We start from the raw sequence: 21,916 nt of genomic DNA on the forward strand, positions 1-21,916 counted from the left end.
AATCTACGTCGCTTTTCTTTAAGCTTATCTCATTAGGAAAATAGGTTAATCTGTGTACATTTTATGTAATGCCAAGCTCAGTTTAGTAAACACGCAAAAATGACATTATCATTGATGACTACACTAGCAATTTGAGCAAAGCTAGGACGAAGAAAAAAAAATGTCGTTTTATAAATGATGATAAATAAAATATGAACATAATTATTATTAAACCTACAGTATGTTCTTTTCGCTTATATTTTAAAACTAGCTGAGCCAGCGACTTTGTCCACGTAAAATTTTTGTTTATCTTCTTTTTCTAAGATAAAAGTTTTTTCTGAAATAAACATAGCCTCAGTTATTCCCTATTATATAAGCTGCCAATAAAAGTCCCGTCAAAATAGGTCCAGCTATTTCAGAGATTAGAACAAATAGACAGACAGACAAAACAAATAATATTTTGGTTTATGTACCGTATACATTATTTCAATATTACAGACATTCCAATTTTATTTATATGTATAGATAAAAATGTGTAATGTTTTATACATTATATAAGTAGTATTAGACTCAAAGAAAACAAAACTCTATTTGAACTAGAGTTTCGGTTTACATTTTTTTTACTATTTTAAAAATATTGTCTCGTAACATCTCTGTTGTAATCTTTGTCTGGAGGTCACAAAGGTGAATCCAACTTATTAGTTTTAAAATAACTAATATATTAATTACGTAATAATATTTAGTACCATCTGGTCAAAATGTGATTTATTTGTTTAAGAACTAATTTATAACATAGATCCGTTTATAACGATTAAATTTTACTGCCTCCGGAGGGCAATGCTGAAAATTTTTATGACTTAATCGTCTTCGAGGAGAAGTTTTATTACTAGACCGTAAAGAAAAGAAAGCGGTCAAACTTTTAGTTGATTTCCAAGTGCCACTACGTTGTCATAAAAAGTTTAAATGTACTATAATGGATAAGATTGTGATGAACATACAGTCAAAAGATTAAAATAACTTTGTGGTGTAGCTATTAAAGTAACACGAATGATCGTGACATAGAGAAATAGGTTATGTTCTACGCTCGCTGAAAAATAACACTTCACTTTAAAATTCCTCGAGTCTATACTGCTAGTATATTGCTAAGTAACGGTTATCTTACTTCTTACTATCTTGCTAATATTATTAATAAGGATGATTAGATGAATTGATTGATGGAATTTGAAGGTAACTCTAGAACGACTGCGTGAATCTCGCTGAAATTCAGCACAGATGTACAACATAGTCTGAAAGAACACATAGGCAACTAAACAATTTTTTATTTAATTTTGCGCAAACTTTATTCGCCTGTTACCGTGAGAATCTTCTATCGAAACACTTGGATAAAGACAGTGCTATCTCTGAAAATAATGAAATGGTTTACAATAAGTTTTGCGATAGTGAAAACCTACTATAAGAGTAGAACATATAACAGCTACAATATATCACTTTTTTCATACTATACTGTATTGAATGTGAACCTACTGACCAACAAATAGCGAACCTTTCAGTTTACTCAATACCTGTCAACAAAACATGATACATCATTGTAATAAATATTCCACCGGAAGCAATGCCGCCGTTTTACCTTCCGGTATAGAATTAAAAGCAAAAATAAACTTTTTACGCAATTTACGGCTTAGCAACATGACGTAAATTATATATAATTTTTATTTTATTATATCTTATTCATAGCGGTTGCATGGTCCTTAGTCAGCGTAAAAAAATAGAGTATATTACCGTACACATAACCTTAGAGTAATAGTCTTATCAAAATCTATCTTTTTGTTCTGAAGATAATCTGGGACAAACGCAGATAGACATGCAGACAGAGAGACAAATCCTTATACGAAATATATATTTTTTGTAATAAACACATACCCATCGATTCCATTTGTAATTTAGTTTGTAATTTAAAACAAAATGTAAAGTTGAATTAATGCAAATTTTGTAGGTCGACTTTTTTTCTATGCATGTCACTTGTGACTCCCTATAGCCTAAAATACTGAACCAACTTTAACCAATGAGGTGTCACTCGATTCGAATTCTTCTCCTGTGTGTCATAGAGTTACAGTCAGTCAGTGATCATGACAGGCGAGTCCTTTCATTCATCTTAGAAAATAGTTTGGAAGAACATATAAGCTACTTATTAAGCTTTTTGTTAATTCCGCGCGGACGAAGTAGCGGGCGACAGCTAGTAATCTATAAAAATATGAACATAAATCAACAGATACAATGAAGCTAAAGTTATAAATGAATCTAATAATAAAAATTACCACACAATTTCATTATAATATTCGTGTTTATTTAATATTCCTCCGCCTCGTAAAACAATCAAAGAAAATATTCCAATTAACTTGTGGGAAACGACAAATGGTGTGGTTTTAATGAATTAGTTATGAAATACCCGATGTTTTAAGAAGTTAAAACAACCAATGACTTTTTAGATCGAGTGATATGGTATGAAAAATTAATTTTAAAACTTCGAAGAAAAACACGATAAATAGTGGTTACGTAAATTCCTTCTACGTTTTACCACAATAATTAAGTTTGGTACAGGCTAACCGACACCCAGATTTCCAATATAAACGTTGGTGAAACCAGAACAGTTTAATTAGAAAAATAAATCTTGCTGTAGGTTTTGAACATTTTGCTTAGATTTATAAACTAATTAGCTGTCGCCCGTAACTCCGTCCACGTGAAATTTAACAAAAAAAAGCTTAATTAGTACCTACTTAAATGATCTATGTTTATACCCATTTCCGGCGAGATCCGTTTAGCTGGTCTTTAGATAAGTAATAACAAACATCAATTCGTCTATCTATCCATCTAAATAATCGTATTTATAATATTAGTAAGAAAATATATGGAAAACAACTTTATATTTAGGTCATAAAAATTGTAGGCTCTTCGTAAGATGATCCAAAATTATGGGAGTCTAGGTTGGAGGTTGCAACAAATGCTTTATTTTAGAGTTGGTTTTCACTGCCGAAATACTTCTATTTTATATTATTGTCCTTTCTTTCATTACCTTGGTAAACTAGAGACTAAAGTTTGTGTTGATACAAGTACATAATTCAGCAGTGGAATTTGACAGTTATATTCCTTCGCGATTCTCTTTTGTTACAATTTCGTTAGTCATTTTTAGGAACTAAGTTTAATAAGAGCGCCATCGGCTCTGGAGTTAAGCAGTTGACTTGCAATCTGCAGGTCCTGGGCTCGAATTCCGCCATGTACCAATATGTTTTTCGATTTCCGATTTACATATGTACATTTAAACGAAGTTCTTACGATGAAGGAAAACATCGTGATGCAACCTGCACGTAACTGAGAAGAAATTCAAAGATATGTGTGAGGTCAACTATCCCGCACTGACCCCTGACTTAGGATAGGCTCCGTGCATCTCGGTGGGGACGTATAGTGATCTGATGATGAAGTTTGATGAACTGTGAACACTTTTATCGTTTTCTTGATGAGTATTTATTCAAATGAAACAAGAAAAAATTGGCACGTTCAATTGAAAATACTGATTTATTTCGTTAATCCGAATAGCAGATAATTACATAGGTATTCTTAAATACGCATAGAATTCACAATTTTTATTTACACATAAATTATTGTACTCGCTCGGTATACCATTTTAAATTATTAACCGTTTTATTTTTTAAATACGTTAACTTTAGAAGAATTCAAACGTTTACCAGTAACATAAATAACATTTAATAATTTGATATAAATATTAACAGAATAAATAAACGATGAATATTTATCGAAATAAATACTAAGAAAATAAACTTACAAATGTTATTATTTCTGTTACTGGGAAAAGTCTATAATAAATTGGATATGAAATATTTTACAAGGAATATTATTAAGTACGCAGTATTTGTTATCCTAATTCTTGATAATTTTCTTTAATTATTAAAATGAACGTCACTAAAACTATCAATGTTTGTGTTGTATAATTTATACCAGTTTTCATAACGGATGAGTTACCGTGCTGCATCGCCGCTGGAGTTTCACCTGAAAAAATAATCTTATTAATTTTCAAGCAATTTAACTATCAAAAATTTAGTTGGAAAATTCCACCCTAACTAATATTGCATAAATGCAGCAGCATATATGCAAATAAATAAAAGCAGATTTTTTGTAAATTTATTTATATTTCTTTTACCATTCCAACTAAGCTCAGCTAATAGCCTAATGGTTCCGGATTTCCGATCACGAGGTCGGGGGTTACATATATCGTATTCTAAATAAAATATAATTATAATATCTAGTATATGTTTCGGTTAGATAAACACAAATACTAACTTTGAACAACATGCACGGTGACGGATGCGGCTTTAGCGTTGGCCGGCACACACGTGTAATTTCCGGCATGTCTCGGCTCCGCTTTGCCGATTATCAGCTCACTTGTTTGACGACCGTTATTTACACTCACACCATCTGCACAACATTTTGAATATATTAAATTATTTGCATTTTATATACATATGTAAAGGATGTCTTATATTTCTAGGATTAAGCCAATGAAAATATGAAAAATAAACAAAATTAGTAGCCTATATGTTCTTCTAGACTATGTTCTACATCCATTCAAAATTTCATCAAGATTTGTTGATCCCTTCTGGAGTAACCTTCAAACAAACATCCATCCATCCATCCGTCTAATCATTTGCGCTTATAATATTACTAGCTGCTGTCTGCGACTCTATGTATTCTTCCAGACTATGTTCTACAAATATGCCAAATTTCAGTGAGATCTAAGCTTAGATTTCTTATATTTCTAGGAGTAAGCCAATGAAAATATGAATGGATTGCGTGCGATAGCATAAGAAAGTAAGGAGATTTTGAAATAACGCAGGAAATTGAAATATAATAAAACAAAAAAAAAATCCAAAGATATGTGTGAATTCCCGGGAGTAAAGAGGCGGCGACTCGGCTTGCCACCCGCCATGTTCCGTCACACGAAATGGCGAAGAGGATTGTGGTCTGTGCCTACCAGTCTGGGTTACGGGCGTGAGAGTTGTATAAAGTATGAAAAGTTTGCGAACATTAACTTAAGTAATTTTGTAGCACTAAAGGTTTTATTAAAGGTAAGGATATAGAGAGTTCCATAAATATAAAAAAGTTTAGGCTTAATCTAAATGAAAGAAGAATGATAAAGTAGAATTTATAGCAAAGTAAACTCTCAGGCGAACAAATCAACCAGATTGGTGACACAGTAAAGAAAAGCGAAAAAGTATTTGCGATTGACGAGCGTGACTTTGCAGAAATGTTGCAGAAAAAGCCAAGATAATGAACGTAAAAAATAGCAATCGGTAATGGAATAGAAATTGTATTTGTACCATTTATTTCAAGATGCTTTAATGTAAATTTTAATATTATATCACATGCAAGTACTTTTAGACTAATTTGAATCCTTTAGCGCGAATTGCGCGCTTTTGTTACCAAGTCCAGTGTCAGATTGATTTGTGAGGGGACATAAGCGTTGACATTTTAAAAAGGTAGTGTTGCGCCGATATACCGGCACAGTGTCGAATTGTCTTCTTAACAGTACAAAATAATGATTGAAGATAACTACAAAGATAAAGAAAGAACCAGCGTGGAACATTTATTTCGCTTGGCACAAGATCGGCGTAAGTTCACTGAGCTGATGGCCAACCTCCATTAAATGGAGATGCACCTTGAGAGAGAGAGAAAGAAAGAACAACGAAAGTATTGATAGATTGTGTAAAAGAGAATACGTGTTATGAGGTTGTGAATCCGAATATATGACCTGTGAGAGGGATGGTTAGAAGATTACAATGCTAAGCAGCTACATGCAAAATGGCATAAAGATGATATTAATAATAAATTAATATCACTACATATTTGTTTACTCACTTAAATCGTAATTAATCATTCTATTTTCGAAGTACCAGAAAACATATGAAGGTGGTTCCGTAGATCTTTTCACAACACAAACAAGCTTCAACATAGAACCTTCGTGAATGATTTTCTCAGATTCCCCAACAATTTCGGCGTATGCGGCTGTAGTAAAAGAAGTCAAATTATTTATTAAAATGTTGGTGTTATTAATTACATCAACAACTTCTCATTCTGATTTACATATGACAGAGTCGCCCGTGACTCCAACCGTAATTAAAAAGTAAAATTAAGTTGTAGCCTATGTGGTCTACCAGGTTATGATCTACATCTATGCCAAAGTTCAGCGAGATGTATGCAGTCGTTTTGAAGATACATTTAAACAAACATCCGCCTATCCAAACATTATAATATTAGTTAGAAATAAAACAGTAAGAGAAGCCATATTTTGTTTAGCATCTAATTCATTACGTCGAAACTCACCAACTAAAATAAGCTTGAAGAATATACTTGTTGGAGGGTGTGTGGGTACTTGACATTCGTAATATCCACCATCTGCTGATGTGGCAAACCTTATATGAAGCGCCCAATCCTGAGAAACAAAAAAAAAATCATTGTCACCATACATAGAGATAAAATAAAAGTAATAATCGATTTTGATATTTACTCGTATTGTAATAGTAATAAGGTATATTTAGGATTAATATTTTACCTTAACATGTCTCCCATGAGCAGAAAAAAATCTGTTATCCGCACTATAAGTGACAAGGCCAACAGACAGAAGAGAGAAATCTTTCCTTCTTATCCATGTTACCTGATGAAAAGAAATCGTAATTATTGGAATAATGAACAATCAAGTAATTATTAGTAACTAGCTGGCGCCCGCGACTGTATCTCGGGATTAAAAATAACCTTAATTAGTAGCCTATGTTCTACATCTATTCAAAATTTCATCAAGATTTGTTGATCCCTTCCGGAGTAGCCTTCAAACAAACATCCAACCATCCATCTGTCTAAACATTTACGCTTATATAATATTATTACTAGCTGTCGTCTGCGACTCTGTCCGCGCGGAGTAAAAAAAAAACTTGATTAGTAGTCTATGTATTCTTCCAGGCTATGTTCTACAAATATGCTAAATTTCAGCGAGATCCATGCATCCGTTCTGGAGATACTTTCAAAGAACTATCCATGCATCTAAACATTCGCATTTATAATATTAGTAAGATGAGGTAATGCTTACCGTATTTTCAGTTATATCACTGACTTCGCAGTGTAATATAGCTGTTGTTCCAATTTGAGCTACAACTGTTGTACAATTGTCAGTCAGAAAAATACCAGGTTTGTTCATTTTACTATTAACTTTGTTAACAGCGGACGCGGCTGAATCCCTGTACAGTTTCTTTATTTTATTCAATGATTTTGTTAATGATTCATCATCTAATTCAAGGAGTATTTCTTTTTTTATTCGTTCATAATGTTTTGAATGTCTTTCCCGACTTTCTTTGACTTCATATTTATTTACATCAACATAATCTTTATCTAACATTAATGAAGACAATCTTAGAGGTTTAGGTAAGTTCAGAACTGTAGCTTGTGTACTTAACACGTAGGCGTTTGTTGTAAAATCTTCTACATTGTCTGTAGATGTATAAATTATTGTAGTTGTCGATGTTGTTGTAGTCGTTCTTCTTCTATGTCCTGGAAATAATCATCATCATCAGCTATACATCCTTACTGAGGGGCTAGGAGTCTACACTAAGTTAAGGGTGACCAGGCCATTAGAATATTCCAAGGAATTTGATTGATTATTACTGAATCTTTATTATATTGACAATCTTCTTTACTTTTTTACTACGAAAAATGCCAAAGCTAGCAAATATTTTAGTACGTATTCTAGATACTATTTAGGAGAACAACAATCAAAAATTTATCGAAAACTAATTGGAGTTCAGATTTTTATTTATAGCTTCTTAATATATTTATTAGGAATTGTGACTTTTAAGAATGAAGAAAGCTAGGGTTGTGCTTTCTAATTGTCATTTGTATTCTAAATTATATCTTTTTTTAGTATAATCAAAAATATTTGTGACATCCTTACCTTTCTTGTGATGTCGTGTAAAATTACCAAATACACTGCCAAGCCTCTGCTGATTTCTCGTCGTGCATAGCTCTAATGATTTGAAATCATCACCTTTTTGTGCAATACTGGAAGACCTCATCGACTCCATAGCTTTAGTGTTCACTAACAAATCCGCTTCGAGTAAAATAACAACAGTTGCGTAAATTAGTTTTAGTTCTTTGCGGCAAAACATTGTTTTGGCACTGTTCTTTATAAACGTCACATTTGGAGCAAAATTATTTCACGCGCACTTAAATTAATAGTCATTATTGCAAACAAAAAACTAACACTCACTCTGTTATCTGTTCACGATTGATGGTACATTAGTCTGTTGTTTTAACATTCTGAAACAAAAAAAAAGATAAGGTTAGACCTTTCATCTTAGTAATATTATAAATACGAATGTTTGGATGGATGTTTGTTAGAAGGTATCTGTAGAACGGCTGCATGGATCTCACTGAACGGCATAGGTTTAGGACATAGTCTGGCAGAACACAAAGACAACTAATTACGGTTTTTTTTTAATTCCGCGACGATTGAGACGGGTGTTGACAGCAAGTTTTTTTAATAAAGAAAACTTATCTTACTAATATTATTAATGCGAATGTTTAGATGGATGGATGGACGGATGTTTGTTTGAAGGTATCTCCAGAACGGCGGCATGGATCTCGCTTAAATTTGACATAGACGTAGAACATTGTCAGGAATAACACATAGGCTAATTAAGTTTTTTTTAACATCACGCGGACGGAGTCGCGGGCGACAGCTAGTAAGAGATTGGTATTATTCAAATCAAATTGGTTTAATTGGTACCGTATACATTTGATAGGTAAATGTTTCAATTTGATTTTTAAAAAGAATTTAATTTACACGATTTATTATGCGGGAACGAAAAGGAACTGACAAATGTATTCGTGGGTTCATTCGTGGATTAATGAAAATTAGCAATCTCTACATATGCCTTTGAGTTACGACCCCTTATTTATTCTATTGGATATAACTAAAAAACTATTGGATATAACTAAAAAAAAACCCTTAGCGAATTGATAATTTATATTTTCTACAAAGAAATTCTGGTTATAAGTCAAATTATTTTCTATAAATACTTCTTGTACATTTCATTCAACTAAATAAGTATTCTAATTTTGATGCTAACTATATTAAACTTAGTTTAATCGATAAATAGGGTTTCTGAGACCAAAATCTCCATTTAAAACATGTTATCTCTGTTGTTAAAGATGACAGGGATGACGTTATGTATACAGAGATTCTGGTCTCAGAAATCTACAGTAAGTATAATAAGACTTAAGCTAAAAGTGTGTCAGCATGATTAAGTACATATTTAAGGACTCTAAGTACGGTAGTTTTTAATTTTTTTTTAATTTTGTAGTTTTTAAGTTTTTAATTACGGCATTCGCCGATTTTAAGGAAATGTAACAGCTTAAGTTATTAAATTTAGATTTCTATTTGTGCAGATTTTACATAAACGATAAAACCTTTGTCGCAGTAGAGGAGATTGGAGTTGAGCCAACTGTATAGTAATTTTCACGACACTTGACGCTTCTACTAAACCGTAAAAGAAATTTTCATATAACTTCGTAATTGTAAATTGCTGAATCTTATAGTTATATCAAAGGTTTTTATTGTTATATTAATTATTGTTTATTAAAAAAAAACAGTAAAATCTTGAGGTTTGACTAAAATAGTTATCTTAGTTTTACTTAGCCTAAAGCGCCTACAATCTTTGCAACCTCAAACTTAGTGAAACTTTAACTATATTTACTAAATAATAATTATAGTCAGTCATACAAAAATATACCACGTAGTCAAAGAATTAAATTTCCATCCCTCTGAATATTGAAAACAGTTAAGAAAAAGGCCATCATAAGAGCTATGAATTACCACGTATGTATGTTATAACTGATATACATTTTTGATTAATTTGCATACATGCATACTCTCAGCATTGAATGATATTTACCGGAATGGGTAGGAAATAAATGTTCGTAGTTCAAAAAAAGTGAATTGAATTCTGTTCAGTTGAGGAGTAAATAAATAAACCATCAAGACTTTGTAGTGGTAGAGATTTTTACGGTCTTTGTAGGTATGCTACTAGATTTTTTCTACACTAATATATTCATAAATTTATGTATTTAGTTACTGCTACGAGTAATATGCTATTCATAGTAATAAATAAAATTTAGGTACTCAGTAACTTAGGCGTATAGTTTTAGACATTATTTGTTCGAATCGTAACAAAGTCGAGTGTCAGAATGAATAGTGAATCGTGAAGGCTAGTGTTGCACCAGTACACCGGCAAAGTGTCGGATTTTCTAAACAATCATCATCATCATCAGCTCGCTATACGTTCCCAGCGAGGGGCTCGGAGCCTACCCTAAGTTAAGGGTGATTAGGTCATAGTCAACCACGCTGGCCAAGTGCGGGTGCGGTGGCCAAGATATGTGCAGGTTGCATCACGATGTTTTCCTTCTCAGTAGGAACGTCGGATAAATGTACATATATATATGTATTCCGATTTATATATATATATATATATAAATCGGAAATCGAAAAACACATTGGTACATGGCGGGATTCGAACCCAGGACCTGCAAATTGCAAGACAAGTGCTTGACCCATGAGCCACCGACGCTCTTACAACACCAAACAATAGGTATGAAAATACATATCAACCTTCAAGAAACGTTACGCAACCAATTTATAAGTTGAAAGAAATTTTAATGTTTATAAATTTCACTTTTAAAATGTTTTACAAAAAACTGCTTTCACATAATCTACGTTAACAAAAGCATAAAGGTTGTCAACGCTAAAAGAACAGAACTAATTTGGATAAAGTTTTTGGAGAGCCTTGCCAACTAACAAAAGCTAATAATTGGTCCCTAAAATTAAACTTCAAAGTAATATAATTGGGGATTTTGTTATCGTGGTAACTGAAAACTTATACAAGAAAATGTCGTTATCCTTTTCTTTCTTTAAAAAAAAATGAGACCACAATACATTTTTGTATTGATGCTTTAAAAACGTTTTATTTAAATAATAGTAATTAAGTACTTATAATGTTTTAATTTTGATTAAAAAATAAAATGCATCAATTTACCAATGATTTATTATATATATTTAATATAATTTTGTTCGGGACTAATTGATATTCGTTTTCAATTTTAAAAGTTGAAAGCTTTGCTGTTAATTAAAACTTATATTAGTTTCACTATGAATCTTGAACATTCGTAGTTAAAGAACAAATCAATTTTTTAATTAAAATAAAAATTGGACGCAGAATAAATTGTTAGTATAATTCTAAGTGATTACTCAAACTAATAATTCATTTAATATAAATGCGAATGTTTAGATGGATGTGATGTGGATGGGTGTTTGAAGATAGCTCTAGAACGGCTGAACGGATCTCGATTAAATTTGGCAAACGTATAGAACATAGTCTGGACGAACACATAGACTACACTTATTGAGTTTTTTTTATTACCACACGGACGCGGTCGCGGGCGACAGCTAGTGTATTTATAATTTAAAGTTTCTTAAATGCTTAATAAATGAAGATTCAAAGGAAGTTATAAAATGCAAGCAAACTGTAATGAGTTTTTATTTAATTTCTCACTCATAATGCAGGACACGTCGTTGTCGGTTGAATCCCGAGTCGATATTGGAGTTATAATTAAGTTAAATGCAACACAGTTCTACGCTTACAATTTCAATGAAGCGAAACGAAATAAAATACTTATATCAAATACAAAATAGACTTTCTAAAATTTCTTAATTGTTATATTAATTTGATTCTTATTTCCTTTGGAATCTAAATTAAATGCAAATAGCGTATTTTCGAAACATAATAAGTGTTTTATTATATTTCAATTGAAAATATGTACTAATACAAGAAAGTGGTAATATTTGATAGCTTATCTTTTTATTAAGGCCAAGTTATTTATTTTTTAGTAATATAAATTATACTTTAGTTTCATACTTTTTGTAAAGGTGCCGATTTTTTATTTAGTAGTTTTACTTCTTACTAATCTTACTAATATTATAAATGCGAATGTTTGGATGGATGTTTGTTTGAAGATATCTCCAGAACGGCGGAACGGATCTCAATGAAATTTGGCATACAATAACATGGGCTACTAATTATGTTTTTTTCGTATGTCGTGTGCCAGTTTTAATAAAGTTATTATATAATAATATTAGTAAGTTAAATAAAAAGCAGCCCTTCAAGGCATAAATTCCAAAAAAATACCTCCTCACCAATTTTCAGCCATATTGGTAAAGTCGTTCTTGAGTTATAAATAGTGTAACTAACACGATTTTCTTTTATTATAACTACATGTCAAAATATTTCCTTATGCAAAATAAAATCATGTAAAGAAAAAATTAAACGTTATGCTGTCATGATTATTTTACTTGATGTTTAAAGAAAAAAATCTGAGTTAGGCGATCTTAAAAATTCTATCATAATAAAATGTTACTATAATAGTATAGCATTCGCCCGCGACTCCGTCCGCGCAGAGTCAAAGGAAATAAGGTTGTTCTTAGTACTATTACTTATTATATGTGTTCTTCCAGGGTATGTTCTACATCTATGCCAAATTTTAGCGAGATCTATGCATCTATTGTACAGATACTTTCTAACAAACATCCATACATACGTCCAAACATTCGCATTTATAATATTAGTAAGATTGTTAGAAAGAATTAAAAAAATCTAAACCTTCTAAGCCAGGAATAACCGTTAGTAAAACACACAAACACAATGTTTATATGCTTACAATCGAATGACGCATAAAAATTCACAACAAATGGATTCATTCTAATGACCGACAAACATGATCCAAAGGAATTCGAAGCCGTATAACATAAACGGGAGAATTTGTGTTGCGTGCGTTATCAATTTTAACATAACCTTTTATAACATGAATTTAAATCACTCGGCGAACCAGATTTTTTTATATCATAAGGTGGCAAACGAGCGAGCGGCCACCTGAAATCGCTGAAATATTGAAGTGACCATTGCCCATAGACATACGTAATTGCATATGCGTTGCCTACCTTTACTCGACGGAGGAGAGGACGCACAGAAAGATAATATTTTCCCTTCCCAATATATGAAATATATTATATGAAATGACAATTAAGAATCTTAGTTTAGGCTTTTCAGTTTCGGATTAAATATGTATAAACATAGCTCGTATATATCAAGCAATCACTCAATTTAATTGAATTTTACATGTGCAATCCATTTTACAATCGGGAATTCCGAACAGCACTTACAAAAGCGATGACAGAGTTATCGCGTTGACAACCTGCTGTCAGCAACGCGGACGCTACAACACAACGACCCCACAACGACCAAACAACGACCCCCTGTGATCGAAGTCAACGAGATCATGACATTTACCTTAATTGCCTCTCCTCGCGATTGGTATAGGTTTTTGAACATCACACTGACATTTACAAACCAAATTCCGGTTTATATAAATCAAATTCTATATATAATATGACAACTTACTCTTTATTTTAGATTCATCTAGTTCAGGAGACAGAGCCCCACCAATTTAGTGACAAATCATTTTTTGTTCAATAAAGATTTTTTTTAAATCAACACGTTACATAATAGTGCTCTGTCGTCTAATACAAGGGTAGGTTTTAGTAAAGTAAAAAAAGCAAACAGCATTTTTTTTTATTTTTAATACCAAAAGATCGTAATGAAGTTTTTTTTAATGTTGTGAATAAAATTAGCATTAAAAGAATCAATTGAAAACATTCTGTCAATTTTGTGTAGACTTGGTTCGAGCTTTATACTGGTTGAGCAGATTAACAGTGAGTTTTGGCAAAACATTTGACCAAAATATATTATTGCCTGTTTTTTTATTAACAGAGTTGTATTATAATAAGCACAGGTTCGTTTCAACAGTTTAAACAAGCCGTATAGTAGACAATAAAAGACCACAATTGCTTTCAGGATATATACTTTTTCATTGAACTCATTTTATTGTTGAGCAGAATTTATACACACTAGCAGTCGTCCGTGTCTCTGTCCGCATGCAATTAAAAAAAAAAACAAAATATGTATGCCAAATTGCATCAAGATCCGTTCAGCCGTTCTGTTGATACCTTCAAACAAACATCCATCTATCTAAACATTCGCATTTATATCATTAGTAAGATGTATGAAATTAAATGTTGACTCTATTGAAATATTAGAAAACTCTACGTGATTAAAATTTATTTTCAAATTTGTTATACAATGACATGAATATATTCTGCGTTAAAAGTTCCGTATATGAATTGGCGAAATACAGTACGATTTGGCTTGAACCCAACGATTTTGTTGTGTTAACGCGAAATTCTAAATATTTATAAAGGGATATAAACAATATTATGCTTATAGAAATGTATGGAATATTTATAAAGGAAATGTAAAAATCAGTATTGGAATCGCTAACATAACTTACATATATTATAAGTTTTATATGTAAATACTAGCCTTCTATTTCAGTGGAGTCTAGTCTTTCCATGGTCTTTTGCGTTGCTATTTGCCGTAGTAACTATGTTTAGAATACCCACACAAATTGAATTTTATTTTTCAAACAATGACATAAATTTAATAAATAAATTAATTAAAAAAATGCCTTAATATGTATTTAATAATTAACTAAAGTATATAATTAAAAGGAGTCCTTTAAGGCGGGGTTCCGACGATACTGGCAGTCTTATTCTTTGGCTGACGTTTTTAAAATGACGAAAAAAATATTAAACACAGTGATAATCAAGCCATTGAAAATAGCATTTATCACTTATCATTAACCGTTAAATATCTTAATTGTCAGAATTGAAAAATCATTTTTTAATCTGAGATAGAATTCGAACAAACATTGTGAATACTTAGTACTGGAAAAAAAGAGCTAGCTCCTATCTTATTAATATTATAAAGGTCAAAGTTTAGATGGATGGATCAATGTTGATCGACGGCATGAATTCCGCTGGAGTTTTGCATATATGTAGAACATAGTCTGAAAGAACACATAGGCTACTAATTTTTTTTTTAATTCCGTGCGGACATAGTCGCGGGCAGCAGCTAGTCTCTCCATAAATGATTATAGTAGTAAATAGTAAGTTCTTTGCAGTACCTATTAGCAAAGTGTTGTAGCGTATTTAATTGTTTAAAAGTCCGTTTATGTTCACCGCTACGGCGTAGAGTGACGCAATTCCCTACGGCGTATCAAATGTAAAAAAAAAACTTAAAATGCTAACAATTTATAAACTACTAACTGAACAAAAAGGTATAATTTGTTATGTTTCATTTAATTAGTATAAAAGATTTTTTTTTATTTTTATTATTTAAACTCATAAACTCAAAAACTACCTCATCAATTATGAATAATAAAATGATAATTTATATAAGGCTTAAATAAAAACGAGTGTATTGTCCGGAAAATATTGATGATTGTTGAAAAAAATGGTGATCTTAAATTCCGCAATCCACGCAAAGCCGGGGTCGATGGCTAGTAGGTTATAAATTTGAAAGTAGAAAATAGGTTCAGAGCTTACGATAAAAAAGCTCAGATTTAAAATTCCGGTAAGTAAATCCTACAGAATATTTTTTTGTATTGTGTATTGCTAAAAATATTTTTTTTTTATAAAAAAAGAGGGGGCAACCGTCGCGGAGAATACCAAGGTGATCATCGATGATCATGGACATCCGCAACACCAGGGGAACTGCAGATGCGTTGTTGGCCTTATAAATAAAGATACGCTCGCTTTTTAAACGACCCTTAGTCGTACTGGGTAGGTAAATAATGTTATCTTAAATTCTTTTATTAATACCAAGACTTTAAAGTCTTTTAAAAAGATAGGTTTCGAATTTTTTTTTTTAAAGAAGCATAAATATTTTTTTTAAAGTTTATTAATTAATTTTTTAATTATAAAATAAGATTTTTTATAACTTCTACATTATTCAAATTGATTAATTATATTTAAAAAAATATATAAATTTATGGACTCTGCTTTTCCTAAGTTAATGTCCAGTTGTTAATAAGAATGAAAAGTATTTTAAATTAAATTTCTATTTCGTACTTATTAGGAAGTAATATAAAAAAATTAATTACCTTGGAATTAATTAACACCAACACACTTAAACAAAAAAAAACACTAATTAATTATTAATTAAAATCACAGTTCAGTTAATATATATTTAACTTTAATTAATAACAAGCAAGCACAACTTTATAAAAGTTAATTTAATTTTAATTTATTTTTAATTTTAACACCAAAAATATAAATTTTAAACATTATTAAAAATATTACACTTAAAATTTTACAATTTAAAATTTGCGAATACGATACGCGGCAAGTGGTAACCGACAGTACCCGTCCTAACAACGCGAGAGTTCAAAACGCACTGGGGTGTTTCGTTCAGACGTGCTAGAGAGAGAAGGTGCTATTCCAAAAGACGCAAGGGGGGTTGCCCGCGAAATCTATATGAAGCTTTAAACTGCCCACAAAAATAGTACGTCAAAGAGACAGACATACGTCTCCGATTTCAAAAGGCTAGAAATGATAACTTTCTTTAGTAAAGTCAGATTAATTTATCTGACCTATGGAAAAAGGATGTTAATGTCCTTAGCACTGTCAGAATAATAAAACCTAGTTATAATACGACAAACTTATGTGGCCTACGAGCTTGACAAAATGCTTTAGATCCGCAGCGATTCCATATCGAACTGCAAAAATGTAAATAGAAGTGACAGAATTTTCGGTAAGTCACGTGATTGTCGCGCGTCAGTTTCATACATTTATGAAATTCATGGAATTGCTTCGGAGCGAATGTACATTGTCTTATCTTCCTAATGTATGAGACACTGTTATCGTAGTTATTTAAGTCAGAAAGTAAAGATACTTAAATATATGTATAAAATAGCATATTATGACAAAGCAACAAAAAAATGTGTCAGATTCGACCATTCGACGTAATATGCCTGTGGTTCTCTTTTGACGTCGACAGTAGCTAATAAGCCATTTTAATTTTGTTTTACGTATGTCCACTTGGTCAAACAAATTTGTCGTACTACAAGAGAAACTTTGATGATATAACATTTCTCACATATCTAGATTTAGCACTGCACAGAGTTGGTTTAATATGCTTTATTTCATAATTATTTTATGACATTGATCCTAATGGAGTTGCGTAAATAACTAAATAATATTATAAATACGAAATTTATTTTACTTATTTTAATTTGAGAGCAAAAGCTACTAAAAATAAGACTTTAACAAAATGAGTACATAGCGAAATATTTAAAACTTTATCTATACTCTGTTTTGCTTTGTTAATATTAAAATTAAACTTCGATACTTTCCTTTTATTTTGGGCATAATTTCAACTTTTTGTTAGTATGTTTGATAACAAAATTGAAAATATAAAACTTTTTACATACAAAAAATAAAATATTTTCAAATTGAATTTACATTTTACGTAAATAGAAAAAAAGATATTTTTTGTTAAATGCAAAGTTTAATTGAAATTTACTATTTATATAACACAGAGATTTCATGTGACGTAACGATTATTTTAATTCTGTCATAGTAACATTAGTAGGTGGTAGGGTAACGCGTAGGTCGAAAAAAAAGTAAATATATTTTCTTTTAATATCAATTTTTAACAAGACACAGTATCTGACAAAGTCAGGTCTATGAATAATTCATAAGATCAATGTCTATAATATTTCTTTGATGCAGAGTCCGATACGGTCTTGCATCTATTTACATATTTTTACATCACTTACAAACATTATTCACACATAAAAATACATTTATTATGTAAACTACTTCCGACGATGTAGAATTTTTTCATACAAATTACCTTCTTGTTTGAACGTAATATACTTCAGGTAGACTTGTCGCTGATGAAAGCGCAAGCGTGCCAATAGCCTTACCATGATGCGTAGGAGGAACAGAGGGGTTTAGTGGGTATGCTTCCCATTTAGAAGAGAATCCCACATTACTACCGCGTCCTCCCCGCGGCGCGGAGTATGCATAAAGCATTCCCCTCTGAAATAAATGTAGTGAGGACTTATTTTTTCATATTATAAAGTGGCAAGCGGCCACTTGAATTCGCTGAAATAGTCAAGCAACCCTACGGTTGCCCATAGCCCGTTGCGGTAGCCCATAGACATCCGCAATTGCAGTTGCGTTGCCCTTATTCGGCCAAGGAGAGGTGCACGGAAGCCCTTTCTGCGTCAAATCCTGTCCCTTCCCATCCTTTACTTATTAGAAAAGGGTGGAAAGCAGTATGAAATATATTATAATCTAAGTTATCGATTGTTAACTGCTTGTACAAACTTAGATGACCTCGACACAGCCTTTGATTTATTATTAACGAATTAATTTACATATAGTTATGTAATTTTAGTAACGACGACGTCAAATGTCAAATTAACGGTTAAATTGAATCAAATTAATAACCAATCGATACTCGTTAACCAATAATTATGAATATGTTAAGAATTTAGGACAATTATTCTTTGCGGACTGTTTTACAATACGTTGCATATAAGTAAATTAAGATTCAAACTGTATAGCAGCTTGGGTTCGCTGCGAAGTCATGTGGTTGCAAGTGTGTAAGATGGACCTAAGAGAGGTGCGGTTTTGAGAGCCGACGTAAAGTTTGGATGTTTTAATACCGGTCAAAGTTTTTTATACTAAGAATGTGAATAAAAATAACATTCTCATTATGAAAATATTTGTACGTGTTTGTGTGATAGGTAAAACAATTTGTGGTTATATACTTGTTTGATTATAATAAATGTAATTTAATTAAATGAACGACATAGAAAAGGTTGATCCTTGTCATCTGTTGTGACGTTTTGATTAATCTATTGTACGTAGCCAATAACTGAAAGTTATATTACAACTTTCTAATATCAAAGTCACTGTCTACTCTTTTATATTAATGATGTTACGCTCGAAATGGTTGAGCTTTACACTTTAATATTATTTCTTTGTCACTCTAGTGACAAAAGGTTACAGTTTTACGGGAATCTTACATATATTATAAACTGGCTGTCGCCCGCGACTCCTTCCGCGTGAATATATAATATTTTTTTTCCTATTATCCTATATCCGTCTCCTGTCTCTAAGCTACCACCTCACCAATTTTCAGCCATATCGGTAAAGCCGTTCTTGTGTTATAAATAGTGTAACTAACACGACTTTCTTTTATATATATTATAATATATAGATGCGAATGTTTGGATGGATGTTTGTGGGAAGGTATCTCCAAGACGGCTGAACGGATCTTGATAAAATTTTGCACAGATGTAGAACATAGTCTAGAAGAACACATTAGGGTTTTTTAATGTGATTTGATACGCATTTTTACCCATAGTTTTATGAAATAAGAACATCCAAAACCGATGAGCAAATATAGGTCGTATGAAAGTAGAAAAGGCTAGAGACATGTGCCTGGAATTATCATCATCAGCTTACTATACGTCCCCACCGAGGGGCTTTGACCCTACCCTAAGTTAAGGGTGATTAGGCCATAGTCAACCACGCTGGCCAAGTGAGGTTTGGTTATATCTTTGAATTACTTCTCAGATATGTGCAGGTTGCTTCACGATGTTTTCCTGCACCGTAAGAACGTCGGATTAATGTACAAATGTAAATCGGAAATCGAAAAACTAATTGGTACATGGCGGGATTCGAACCCAGGACCTGTAGATTGCAAGTCGAGTACTTGACCACTGAGGCACCGACGCTCTGTGCCAGGAATAGGTAAATGGTAATCTGTAATCTCTGCCTATCGTCTTGGGTTACGTGTGTAAGTTATATAGTTTGTTTTGTTTCATAATATAGTAGTCTGAGTTATTAGTTGCCAGTGTTGTTATTTTGTTGCATGTTCTATTGTTGCTGGAAAAAGTTATTAATTTGACAACATTTCGATCATATTTCCGCAGAGTAATAGCGTCCTAAAATTACTGCATTCCGCTTTGAAGGGTCCCGTAGTTTAATTAAATTACTGACCTAACAAGACGGAACATTTCGTTAGGGTGAGCGAAAATGTACGAGTAATTTTAGTGATTTCTATGTTTCTTAAGATAAAAAAAATATATATTTTAACAACTTATCACTTCGTATTCCAAATCTATTTATTTGTGATAGGCATTTTGAGTGCTAATTTCTCTATTTTTCTTGTAAATAATAGAAGAATATTTACCGGCTTAAAGATGCCTTTTTTCTTATCTATACAGTTTTACTCACTTTATGGTCACTTTATAAATGAATCTTGCTTATATATTCATATGAAAGAACTCTATGTACTAAAGACCGCTTCTAAATTATAAGAGCGTGAGGTATTTACAGAATAAATTCTTATGTACTCAGAATAGCGGCCTTGCCTTTTATGCAAATACACGGCTTTCTCCAGATTGTTTGCTGAACTTTACCTCTTGGAAATATATTTTATGTATTTAAGAACCGCACAAAAATACTGTTTCGAATAACATTTTCTATTACTGACGTACGGTTTTTGTTTAAAAATTTGTAAAATATTTCGTATAAATTAAAAACAAGTGAAATTTAATAAAACAAAAAAGGTTTATAATAGCTTGCCTGTATCATATAAATAGGTACTTAACAATACTAGATAATGTATATTTTTAATTAAAACTCTACACAGAAACATACCTAAGGCGTTAGATGTAAAGGAAATATTTACATATATTTTATCTCAGTATCCATAAGAGAGAATTACTTTTGTCTACGTTGTTAAATCTACAAACGTCTCTTTACATATGTACACGTTTAATTAATTTTATTCATGACTGTACTTTGACTTGTTACAGCGCACAAATTACGTGAAAAATATCTTGAATGAATTTGCATTTTTGTAAAAAGTTTGTCTTATATTTCTTACTCTTTACATGTTTTATTGTAGCTGTAGCCCGCAACTCATTTTTGGAATAAAAAAAATGATTAGTAGCCTATGTGTTCTTCCAGACTATGTTCAACGTCTGTGCCAAATTTCATCAAGATCCATTGAGCCGTTCTGGAGATACCTTCTAACAAATGTCCATCCAAACATTCGCATTTTCAGTATTGCTAGCCGTCGCCGACGACTACGTCCGCAGGAAAAAGCCTAATAAGTAGAATATGTGTTCTTCTACACTATGTTCTACATTAGTGCCAAATGTCATCAAAATCCATGCAGCCGTTCTTGAAATACATCCAAACACTCGCATTTATAATATTAGTAAGGATCAGCTTAATAATAATTGTAATTTAGACGACAAAAACAATAGAACACCAAACAATTAAAATTCAATTTAGTCTACGTATATTGTTAGTGATCGTGTACTCGTGAATAAAATTAATTTTATGTGCATATGCAAACGAGACGTTTGTAGATTAAACAACGTACACCAACATAACTTCCTCTGGCGCCATGGGATGAAGCGAACGTAAATATTACCATAACATTTGCTGACTTAGCGAATAGGTGAGTGCGTGAGTAATTACAGCTAAAAGCTTTTGTGCCACGAGAGAAAAAGATACAAGTAAATGTATACATATTTATTGTACAGTCAGCTGCATGTATGCATGCATACATAGCTACCTGCGACTCTGTCCACACGTTATAAAAAAAAAACTTAAAAAGTAGTACATGTGTTTTTTCAGACTATGTTCTAATTTGTACCAAATTTCATCAAAATCCTTTCAGCCGTTCTGGAGATATCTTCCAACAAACATCCATCCATTTAAACATTCTTATTTATAATATTGGTAAGATTTACTAAGAAGTTTGTGTATTCATTAGGTTTAAAAAATATGTATACACGTCTGCGCCAATAAAGTATATACATACATTTAAAACAGAAT

General features: G+C 31.8%; 1 protein-coding gene across 1 annotated transcript; it reads right to left on the bottom strand.

Annotated features, from left to right (window-relative positions):
- Positions 1–3,845: 3,845 nt before the first annotated feature.
- LOC106118580 (uncharacterized) lies at positions 3,846–16,178 on the bottom strand. The gene is made up of 8 exons (XM_013313246.1): positions 16,147–16,178; positions 7,991–8,355; positions 7,133–7,590; positions 6,602–6,703; positions 6,373–6,481; positions 5,908–6,054; positions 4,333–4,467; positions 3,846–4,041 (listed from the first exon to the last, which is right to left on the bottom strand). The coding sequence occupies exons 2-8, from the start codon at positions 8,202–8,204 to the stop codon at positions 3,908–3,910; spliced, it is 1,299 nt and encodes a 432-aa protein (XP_013168700.1). The 5' UTR covers positions 8,205–8,355; positions 16,147–16,178; the 3' UTR covers positions 3,846–3,907.
- Between the last annotated feature and the right edge of the window lie 5,738 nt (positions 16,179–21,916).

This window comes from Papilio xuthus, unplaced genomic scaffold (assembly GCF_000836235.2).
Source record: "Papilio xuthus unplaced genomic scaffold, Pxut_1.1 DF827570.1, whole genome shotgun sequence".
Classification (NCBI taxonomy): domain Eukaryota; kingdom Metazoa; phylum Arthropoda; class Insecta; order Lepidoptera; family Papilionidae; genus Papilio; species Papilio xuthus.